Source organism: Haliotis asinina, chromosome 4 (assembly GCF_037392515.1).
Source record: "Haliotis asinina isolate JCU_RB_2024 chromosome 4, JCU_Hal_asi_v2, whole genome shotgun sequence".
NCBI lineage: Eukaryota > Metazoa > Mollusca > Gastropoda > Lepetellida > Haliotidae > Haliotis > Haliotis asinina.
This window is the reverse complement of record NC_090283.1, coordinates 68,623,279-68,635,536: the sequence shown is the minus strand read 5'-3', so window position 1 is coordinate 68,635,536 and position 12,258 is coordinate 68,623,279. Positions and strand designations below refer to the sequence as shown.

Genomic DNA, 12,258 nt, shown 5'->3' with positions numbered 1-12,258 from the left:
AGAAATGTCTGTAAGTATCCGGTTACCATCCTTATTAACATCAGTACTGCTTTGGGAGACATTTCACATGAATAAACATCCCTTTTGTAACTGTTTACTGAATCGTGTTTACTTGTTCTAGCAAACCTAGCAGACAGTTATAAAGTGAGATGCAGCCTCTTGAGCGCCATTTCCTCAAGGTCTCAGAAATACTGAATAAAGCATAAATCTCAGAAATTGTGAGGACAGTCATTCATATTCAGTCTAACATGATCATCTGTGGTGAAAGAGAAAACATGCCTACCCCAACCTCACACAAGACAACAGTACCAAGCCTGAAGCAATTCAAAAGAGTCGAAGATTACGTTACATTGTTAAGGAAACTGCATGCCTTGTGTGTGCCCTTGTACAGTTGACTGCTTCAGTGGCTCAGCTGACAGGAAATTATTGGTAGTTTAGATTTGTAAATAGAATTGTTAGTGGCTGTACCCTCAAATGGGGCTGAAGTATTGTAAAATTATTGTCCACCTGAGAGGGTACGTAAGTCCATAAACATTCACAGTAAATTTCAACTTTCCACTGTTCTAAATCGTAGCATATGTGTATTTTTAATTTTTTGCTAGATATGTAAATATTAACTCACTCACTCACTCACTCAGCTGACAGGAGCACCTGCCGCGAAAGAGGACGATTGCTGGTCGTACCAGAAGACGTTGAAAGATTATTACCTTGTCTAGCACCGGACATTAGTGGGCTAAATCAAGGAATCATTTGTGTAGTTAGTATCCGAGAAATCTGCGTCAGCAAACACTTTCAAACTATATTTTACACACATGCATACTCAGAACACATACATGTCACACATGCATGCATTTAAATGATTATTATACAATGAACTCTGTACCAGATATTCCAGTGACAACCACCCATGCATTATTGACTGGCCCATGACATTCAGCTAGAATATTGCTGAAAGCAACAATTATAATTTAATCAGCACAGCTTTTAACGAGCTCAATGGATAAGAATACTTTGTCTTGAACTCTCGACCCACTTGCTTGGTAGACACTCTACCAACTGAGCTATAGAGCCGATGGAATAGACCAAACTGCAATAGTCTACACTCCATTTATGTTCACCTATTTATAGAACGTTTGTTTGGAGACTTGCGACATGACATGCGATTAAATAATATCCATTCTTACATACGCTCCGACATCAATGTCATTTTGCCAGAGACAATGACAGCAAATGTTAAATGTGAAAAGGAAATTGAACTTTGTACGGGGAAATATTGAACACAGGTGTTGGCCATGTGAAATAGAAATAGAGGGAGTCGAACCCTGGACCTTCTGCTTACTGGGTAGACGATGTGTTTTCATTAAATACTGTTTCACTTGATTGGATTATTACAGGCGTAGACAGAACTCACACCACCAACTCAGAAATAAAAGATATATCACAGATTTAGAGTGGCAGTGACTGATAGTTCTATTCTAACGACAGGAAATACGTTTATGAATATCTAACAATATACATTTAACTATTATATATGAGTATACAGTATATCGCAAGATGTCATAAACTACATAATGTTCTAATCTAAGGGAGGTTTGAGAAACAATCTCATTTCCGTCTACCGATATACGAATGTGTTACTCATGACATAGGTGTAAATGGAGATTTGTCATTTCTGTCCTTTCGAATATTTAAGCAACATCTTTTATGCCAATCATTTCTACACTTTCTGTCAGCTTAAATGCCTGTATGCTCAAAAGCACACGGGAAGACTAAAATGGTCAATATATTCACCACCATGACCACGAATACAAATTAGAGTAACTGCAGCCACAGATTCCTGTAGGAGCTAAAGGCATATAGCGGTGTAAATTACATGAAGGAATCACTGAAAGTCGATGATGGGTCACGAAAACTCTGAAATAATGGTACTACTAGACACCACCAATTTCGTCATATTCCAGATGATGGGGTAGCCCAGTGGTTAACGATTTCGCTCGTTATGCTGAAACCGTGGGTTCGATTCCACACATGGGTTCATTTTTTGGAGCCCTTTCCTTGTTGGCCGTGACGGATATTGCTGGAATATTGCTGAGACGGCGTAAAACTATACTCACTCACAGAAGAATTCGACGATCATGCACTATAGAGTAGTTTCTGCCTCATTACGATTGTTTCAATGATATCCGAAAGAACGGAAACTTGAGTTAGTCTGTGATGAATGAAGTGAGGTAGCCTAATGGTTAAAATGTTCGCGCGTCATGTCGCAACCCTCGGTTCAATCCCCTACATGGGCACATTTTGTGGAGAGCATTTCTGGTTACCCCATCATGATATTGCTGGAATATGGCGAAAAACAGTGTAAAACTAAACTCACTGACTGTGTCTTGCCCAAAGTTGAAGGAACACGCCATCATAGCACTGAGTACTATACGACCAGCTCGCAAAACCCCCAAAATATGCAAAAAAAAACCCTTAAAAAAATCAAAACCCAAACACATTCTTTATGTTGCTTTTGACATTGCTGATATAATGGTGATCAACATTTGATTATACTATGTGTGTGCCTTAAACACGTTTCATAGGGCAGTGACTAGAAACTTGAATGTTGAGCCTGTCTGTTTTGATTAACACTATAGCTGTATCCAAGCTTTTTCTTCTCACTGGACATCGTATTCGTCTTCACAACTAGAACATGTAACACACTTTCGGAATATATTATACGTGACTGTACGTGCGTATGTGTGAGTGTGTGTGTGTGGTGACAGATCGTACAAAATAGATCGTATTTGACACTCTCTAATTAAATGTCCAGGGCATAACAACATATATGGAAGCGTATTAGTGTCTCATAGAAACAAATAGTATCTCCTAATTGGGACTAAATAGCACATCGACGGAAATATGAGCACAGGACCAAAGAGCATGGCCTATCTTTCGAATACAGCACCACAAAATTTACAAATTACATTGTTCAATTTCTGGGATTCACGGGATTTTTTTTTTTCTCGAAGCGGTAAGAATGCAGTACACATGATACGTTGGCCATTTTCGCGCCGGTTCGATTAGTGTGTTCTATTTATTAGGATTATTCCGAAGGGTCAGGGTTTAGGTTTAGGGATAGTGTTAGAATTAGGGACCTAATCCAATATAGCAGGTAGATGTCCAATGTAGTGCATGTACACCGTTTGTTGTGTATCCTTTACCGTTTTTTACATTTTTTTCACGCAAAATCGTCGAAAGTGCACGATCTATGAAAAGGTTGAATGCTAAAAATACGGGCTAATGGAAATTGGCTGGAACTTACACTTACACCTTCCCGTTCCCAGAATATCTCATGTCTCCCTCATATTTTAGTGCGATCCGCATTATCCTTACAGTGTTCCTTACAAAAGCATGTTATCCATACCATGTTATCTGACGCCTCATGTCATCAGTCGTTTTCGGCTCGAGCCATATCTTGTACATTAAGGACTGGGACGAGTGTAACAAATAGCATCGGGGACATTCGGATTCAAATCACGTGACACCAAGTCCACCTAGTTCACCCATAACCTTCGTAACTGTCCCTGATCTGGTCGACTCTTTCCGTTCGTTTCCGTTACGTCTTAGAGTGAGTGAGTTTAGTTTTGCGCCGTACTCATCTATATGGTTCGGTCTGTAAATAATCGAGTCTGGAACAGACAACCCAGTGATCAACAGCACGAGCATCGATCTGCAAAATTGGGAACCGTTGACATATGTCAACCAGGTGAGCGAGCCTGACCACCCGATCCCATTAGTCTCCTCTCACGACAAGCATACTCGCCCTTTATGGCAAGCATGGGTTGTTGAAGGCCTATTCTACCCCGGGACCTTCACGGGTAACCGTAACGTCTCAGGCATGACTAGATGAATTTGCACAGTGTGTAACACCTGACGTGTGAATAAATGCCATTTAGAAAGTGGTAAAATGTAACATATGTTATATTTGGAATTACACTTTCTCAGCGGGGACGTAGCTCAGTCGGGCTAACAATCCGACGTTCGCAGATTCTCATAAACTGGTTGCTTGTCTTAATGACACGTGACCTACGACAGCGACTGTCCGCATGTGAAGTTGTAGTGGTGTGTCCAATGGTGCTCCAACAAAAGACGCCACGAACCTGTGATGTATTTTGCTTGCTGCTAATTTTTACTAACTTGACCAAAATAGTTAATATTAATAGGCTATAAAAACATGTTCAGTAATTGACATTCAATGTTATGGTATGTTGAGGAAGTGACAAGATGACCACCAACTGCAGGGAATGTTTCTGCGTAATAACTGAAGGCTAAGAGGCCATCTCGTGTGATAAATGTGAAGGCTGACCACACAGACTGCGGAACTAAAGTGTCCAAGAAGACATATGAGGAAATAGGCATGACAGGTTCCCCTACACCATTATGCACCATCTGTAAAGATACACCCAGAGAAAGAAACCCGCTGATGGATCATTTGGTAGAAATGTGTTGCAAGCATGAGGACGGAGGTAGTCAGGACGTGGAACAGCCACAAAGTAACTGACAGAAGTACAGATTTTTCTGCAAGATATTAAGACTACTTTTCACTGTATAAATCGGCAAGTGCATACCCCTCTAAAGTCATCAAGACCAGTGATAGGGGCAACAGAGTAGATCTCCATGCAGCCTAGGACTCTTTTTGTTTCATTCTGTTCGATGTCAGTTATTTACCGAATCAGATTAATTGTGTAATCATAGCCTTCACCCGTAGGGGTCGTGCCAATACACACTTATCAGGGGGTTACACAAAGCCCGCAGTCTACACTACCAGTTGTCCGCCTTTCATATTTTGGAAGTCGCGGTGGTGAGCGGGCTCGGCGGCTGACTTTATGTGCTGGCGATTAGGTGCCTGACTCTAAGGGTGCGGGTTCGAATCCCGGATGGGACTCAATAAAAAAAAGTACTAGAATTTGTAGTTTACTAAGAAAGTGTAATCCCACATATGACGTATGTTAGATTAATTTAGGGTTCCATGGTGGTAAAATAATAAGCATAGATCAGTTCAAGGTAAAGTACCTGATTACACCAGGTTTTGAAAAGCAATGCTAGCGTTTGCGCCTAGAATTTAACGCGCTGCTGTTCTCCGGCGTGACATTATTACCCCTGTACCTTCAAAGCCGCTACCAAGCACTAATCGTCACCATATAGATCCGTACACCCGCTTCTCGTGTACCCATTTAAACAGCTAGGTGGCCAGAGTGCAGTGTGGCACACAACACAGTATGAGACCCAGGTCACAATTTTCTGGTGTCTCCACCGGAATTCGAACCCGGACCTTTGACGTGAGAGGCCAGCAATATAACCTCACCATCACTGTGGTCCACTTTATTTGCTAAAGGGTAAGACATATCCTGCCTTACCGATGGAACCCGTTACATACGCTTGTTGTAAAAGTCAGTGAAGCGCTGGGAGATCACGTGGGCATGTTAGCCTTGGTAACCCATATGTGCATTTCCTGTAGCATACCTATAAATAGACGTATTCCAACCTCACGCAACAGGAGTTGAATAGTTTAGACACTTCATATGGTTCGTATGGTTTTTGTTAACATAGATATAGATCGATAGATACCTCGTCCCTGGCGAGCCATTTGCATTGGAAATCGACTTGTGGTCTCACAAGTGGTCTCACAGGTGTGTTAACATGGATAACACAGGCGGTGTTTGTGTCGGGAAATGAACGGAAAATCGCGTTAAAACAGAGTTACAGAAAACCTGATCAGGACCAAGTAAGTAATAATCTATACTTACATAATGCAGACAATCAAACTTGCTCAAAGCCGTGAAGTAATGGGACAGAAAATTCTTCCATTCGAAATCCGATAATATAGTGCTTCTAAAATCTTCCATTTTTCATCAAGCAACACACGTAATTTTCGCATTCAACCAAAAGTCGATGTCATAAAGAAACGCCCACCTGTCAATCACACTTTAGTCTATAAAGAGACCAACACGATCTCCGTTCTTGTACGACTTCTGGAACCCGTGTACAAAGCCATTGACCTCACCTGTTTGTGTTACATTAAGTTTGTGAATGTACCTGTTTACGAGGGTATGTAAATGTAGACAGTGATAAGTGTATCAGGTATAACGTCCGCTAGGACCAGCTGCAGCCGGGCTGTTCCAGGTCACGATGACCACACCGTCAATGAGGGTCTCGATGTATGGGCCAACTCACTGCGTGATGAATGTTGAAAGTTTAATGTATGGCTGCAAAACGGAGTACACTTCTTATAAGTTATATAAATAGGGTATGCCATGGGGTAGTAATGTTCATTAAGTGTTGTCTTATCTGACTCATAAATGTCGCTTCTGACTGACTGAGGGCTCATTTATTATTTTCAATGTATCCTGCTTACAAGCGAGGTGTCCTGATGACACAGCTCCTATCATGTACTGTGGATATGTCGACTGATCATATACTTGATAATATTACCGACTGATCATGAACTTCGAAATCTGTTAAATGCGGTGTCTCGATCTGCTAATATATTTATGAGGCATGCGGGCTATTTTGGTATTGAACCCATCTTAATTAAAGTCTTGCACATGTTGCCAAAATGTTTTGATATATATGACGCTGTTTGATAGATGATTGTTACCCGGAGGCTCGCATGATACAAAAATGTTTTCCCTCCAGGCGCAAGCAAGCCCTTGTTTTTTGTGTGCGTCCGATAGGTTGGAAAGCTTTATATTTAAACAGTGTTGAGAGCTTGCCCAACCTTTTTAGCAACATTTCTTTGTAAACCTGGCCATTTTTTTATAATGGTAGCTACACCCCTGCCTTCTGTATGAATTTGAGGATGAAGAGAGCCGACCAGCTAATAAGGTATATATTTAGGTGGTTCGAGTGTTTGGTTTAACGAGGGTTCACACTAAATCCTCAGCATCCACAACTATCACATATACCTGTGTAGAGGTAGAAGGGGGAATACTCTTGGGTTTGTATGACAGAGATAATAATGAAGCTTAGATATTTTTAACCTGGTTCTGTCCACTAGATGTTCATATAATGGTCTTTGTCACTATGAAAGAAATGCATTATTTGCATCTTTTTGTTCTAAGGCACCAGTCCACAAAGGGAACAACAGCTGACACAGCATTCTCCAACACCATAACTATTCACTTCAATGGCTGCTAAAGAAATCATTCCTGGTTGTGCAGTATGTCCAAAGCCACACTTCTATGACACCGAGGGCCCCTTTCTGCTCCCTTGTTTGCATTCTGTCTGTGAAAACTGTCTTAAATATGAAAATGACAAGACACTTTTCTGTAGTTCCTGTCAGGAAACGTTCCCCAAAGCCTCCTTCCCAATAGATGCCGTAACCAGAAAGAAGACCCTTCTCTTCACGCTTGCGCACAATAGCAATGAACTGTTGTGTACCAACAAAGACGATGGCAACCAAGCGATGTCGTGGTGTCAAGAGTGTGAAGCATTTCTCTGCGAACATTGTCACGTGGCACACGGGGACATGAAAGCCACACGGAAACACAAGGTGATACTCGTACAGGATTTGACAAATTGTCCACAAACTTTAAAATGTATGTCTTACTGTGGCCAGCATGCACAACACCCTGTCACCCTCTATGATTCCACCTGTAATGTTCCTCTTTGTGCCATGTGTGTCCTGGCAGAGCACACGAGCTGCAAGACAGAAGACCTGGACACAGCTTGGGAAACACGACAAAGTTTCCTTGAAGACAAAGAAGTTGCCTTGAGAGCAAAGTTGGGCAGGTTGCAGGAGTGCCGAACACTTCAGGAGGACATTGGTCAAAGATTGAAGCCACAACAAGAAGCTGTTGAAGAAGTCATCAGATGCACCTTCCAGAAATTGCATCTGATGTTGGACCAGAGGGAAATAGAGTTAAAGACCGAGATCGAGGAATCCACCAAGTTCCTCACGGAGAGAAGTGATCACCAACTAGTTACTCTTCAGAGCGAAGTTGACAAACTGACCGTGAACCTTGAATTTATTCAAATGTCGACACTTTTACTAAATCCTGTTGAACATTTTGCAATGAAAGACGTAATGGATAAACGAATTACGGTTGCGTCTGAATCTGAAATTCCTCGAATCAGCACTCAGGAGTATGCCATCGCTTTGTCCACAGACGGCCTCCATGGGTTCCAGCAACAAATTTCGTCACTCGGAGCATTGATGGCCAGTCGTATCAGATCAGGTAAACCTGTATGCTTTATGTCAGTATGTATAGTGCGTATTCAACCCTTTGAAAGAACTTCACTTGAAATAATGTGTGAGTTTGTTGTTTAACGTCACACTTAGTAATAATCAAGCTGTATGACATAGGTCTGTAAATAATCTGGTCAGGACGAGACAATACAGTGATCACCAGAATGAGTGTAGCATGTGGGCTGCCTAAGGCCAAAACCAGCCTTCTTCTCTTGAAGTAGAATATGTGGTTCCCGTCATAAGTTTAGACCTATAACAATCTCTCACTACATGTTATAAACCAACTACAAACTTTATGCAGATGAACTGCAGATGGATCATGCATCAAATTGCTGAAAGGCATTTGCGAATATTGTGAATGTGAACAGCTGCGTTTTGATGTAAAGTTTTGCTAAGAATACGCTAATTTTCACTGAGTTTCATCATTTATTTAACTCGTGACAATAATCCTTTCAACGTTACATGCAGTTCAAGAGTAATCAGTACCTTTAAACAATATGAAATATTTTGCAAAATCTAGATTAGGACAGACTGAACTAAGTGACTAAATTTACACTAGTGAGTCTAAACTTTTGATGGGTAGTATACATGCTGTTTGGGCAGTAGAAAAAGACTGGTAAAGAAGACCACCTTCCAGCTAAATGGGATAGTGGTTAAATTAGACAGACTATTCTAGTACATTTCCGTGGTGAAAGATTCTTTAAAGAAGAAGTATAAAAATATGTAACATTAATTCCTTGTTTTTCAGATGTTGTTGTAACAGACAGCAGGGGCACAAGCCACATTGTGCAAAGTAAGTTACATACTCTACTGGATGTTATACTTTAGGTCAACGAACCGTAATTTACATATTTATACATTGGTTCCTGCTTTACATGTATTACTGAATGTTATGCAAAGAGTCTGGTGACCGTACAGAGGCTTAATGCAGAGAACATGTTGTTTGCACGGAATACGTCATTAGTTATTTGAGTATGACATTTACCCCCTACTTATAATAAAACGAGCCCAACCATGTGTATATTTTTCGTTCATTCCAGTTCCCTCTCTGAGACTGGACAAAACCAGCCTCAACACTGACCAAGTCCGTATCAGAGATGATGAGTTCTTGACACATGGTAAACAGTTACAACGTGGACGAAGCCCCGGCAGTTTCCGGAAGTATTCAGGGACTGTGTCGAGTCATCCTCTCACCCTACAACACCTCCAGTACTGGGAGGTGAAGGTGTTCCTAGAGCTCCTCCAGAACCCGGGCATGCTGCTGTTGTTTGAGACAGGCGTGTGTGTCCATGCCACGATTGACGATGGGGTGACAGTCTGCAGCAACGTGCACTCGTTCGTGATGTTTGCAGCATTGTGTGATGTTCATGGGGGCATATGTGTCCAATCCCGGAAACACGGCAGAAACACAAGGTGTTTGCAACACGTGGTACAGAACACTGTCGGTGCCAGCAGTGAACTTTGCTACGGGTTCTTGTTCAACCCAATGGAAGGGTCTGTACGGATTGTTGATGTAAGGTCTGAGTGTGTGGAGATTGAACATATGGAGGACATGGAAACAAATGTAGAATACTGGCCGGTGTTTGGGGTTTTCAATGGACACCTGGCCAAAGTTCATATGAGCGTGGTTTCTGGAAGGAGTGTTAAGTTTGGAGAGGTCAAGAAACGCTGGATACAAGACATTTTCGGGTAAAACATTTTCGGAAACTCTTGATTTATTACCAAGCAGTGATATCCATTCAATCACGATTTTACTCGTGAAGTTCTGAGCTAGAATCGATATCAAGATCGCTACTCATGATGATGATCATAGGATTGTCTGGTCCAGACTCGATTATTTACAAACAGTCGCTATACAGTTGGAATATTGCTATAAGCGGCATTAAAACAACTTCACTCACTCAAGATATATGGGTGCCACCACTGATTTTCAGTGGTCTGTTCATGTAACTTACACGCTGACTGTAATATAATCCATATATATATATATGTGTGTGTGTGTGTGTGTGTGTGTGTGTGTGTGTGTGTGTGTGTGTGTGTGTGTGTGTGTGTGTGTGTGTGTGTGTGTGTGTGTGTGTGTGTGTGTGTGTAAAGGCAGTCAGCGAGTACATACAGTCTGCATAACAGTTTTCCCGTTCTCGTTCTCGTTCTCGTACTTGTATCAAATCTCCACGCGATACTGTGTAGTACATGGCCAGCTTGCGGCTACAAAATAAAATAAAAATGAAAAATAAAAAAAAATCCTCATGGATGTTGTTGTTGTGTGTCTGTGTGTGTGTCTGTGTGTACCCCAAAGTGACCCCGGGTACCTCAAATGCAGACTGACAGGAAGCGTAGCTTATTGAAAGCTTATCTCAACTGGTCACATTACAGTCAAATAGCGTCTTGTTAGAACGAGCTTGTGACGGATATCGTGCTGATTTGCTCTAAGCATAACAAGGGAAACAACTCAACAAAATACAGCGTATTGGACATTCCATAATAAGAACATTGCTTCTACTACGGTGAGAGAATTACTGCGTATGGAGTGTTTGAGATGTGATACCGGCGTAGTGATGATATTGAATAATCCTTGATTTTGATTGGTTAAAAAGCAATATCCATAATAAACTCTCTTCTAAGTCAGTTTAATACAAAAACCTGCGTTTGAAAACATCGACAGTATAAGTATCGATCCGTCAAAAGTGACTGCCGACAACCAGTCAGAACATGATGATACCATATTTCCTCTGTTGTATGCCAAGAATCTAGCACAAGCCGGAACTACAACTCTTGTCCTAATTAACAGTTGCCCTGAGAAAACTCTTTGATAAAGATTTTTGGCGCCGGTTTTGAGTTGGCCTTAAACCTGGTCCGTTCCATGAGTGAAATCGATACTTGACGAACCGCTCAGGGGCATATGTGGTGGATCCATGGATGGATGGGAAAGGTAGCTTCCTCGTAAATAAGTGAATATTATTGTTTTCAAAACGATTTCGTGTTTAACACCCATTTCCATCTCTGCCAACCATCTTTCGGATTTGATGGGAAAGGAAAACTCAGAAACAAATGGGATGTATTTATAACATGCCATGCTGACATATATCCCGGGTATAACACGTGTCGGGATAACGGTAGACTTGCAGCACAGACACTTGGTCACAACAGCTCATCAATTAATTTCAGAACACAAGCGCTCGCACAATTAGACAACTCCGCTGAGGAGGTAGTTCAGGTTTATTGCTGTAGTTTGTATTGTATAATACAAGTCTGAAACAATATATATTTTAATATATAATTCTCCATCAAAAATACCCATTTTATCACATTCATATAATTGCACATTGTTCACATATTTAACAACTGAACATATAAAAATATCTCAAAACAAGTGGCAATCATTTCAATAGTTACACTTTTTTGTTAGTTTATTCCCTTTATATAAAACCAAGTGTAACTACCCTGAAATGTTCCAAAGTCACAATCCTCCATCCATGACTTTCCATCCACCTTCCTGGTTTGGAGAGAGACAACAAGTGAACAAACTTCACACTGAATGGGAGATAAGGTTAACCTTAGTAAAGATTGCTTCTTGAAAGGGGTCCCAGGACTGTAGGCTTCCGGGGCCGCAATCTCAGAGCTTGCCCTGTGTCAGTAAGGGTCCTCGCCTATACCTCCCTAGCATGCCCTATCATAGAATATGCTTCGACAGTCTGGAGAACTATACCAACATAATACAGTGAGGGCAAAGGCAGGCAGCAAGATTTTTGTCCACTAACTACATTAACCCCGACCAAGGCCTAGCCTGTCATACAGACCCTGAAACAAATATGTCCAAGAACGCCCATGCAAGTCTAGAAAATGTGGCAAGTCTAGATTTCCTCAGTTGAAAATGAAGAAAAGTCTCAGCGCTCCTTTTCATTATTTTTCAGATTTTTAATTGTGAGCTTATTTTCCTGTAAAATATGTTCATTTCAGAGACTAGTTATTAGTCTAGTTTATTGCCACGATACAGCAGTATCTTGGATGGGAACCGCTTCACACCAGGA

At 41.2% G+C, this 12,258-nt stretch overlaps 1 protein-coding gene across 1 annotated transcript; it reads left to right on the top strand.

The window, feature by feature from the left end:
• Positions 1-5,448: 5,448 nt before the first annotated feature.
• LOC137282671 (E3 ubiquitin-protein ligase TRIM45-like) lies at positions 5,449-10,477 on the top strand. Its single transcript, XM_067814457.1, has 4 exons — positions 5,449-5,767; positions 7,104-8,219; positions 8,979-9,023; positions 9,271-10,477. Exons 2-4 carry the CDS (start codon positions 7,169-7,171, stop codon positions 9,921-9,923), a joined length of 1,749 nt encoding a protein of 582 aa, XP_067670558.1. The 5' UTR covers positions 5,449-5,767; positions 7,104-7,168; the 3' UTR covers positions 9,924-10,477.
• The last annotated feature ends 1,781 nt before the right edge of the window (positions 10,478-12,258 follow it).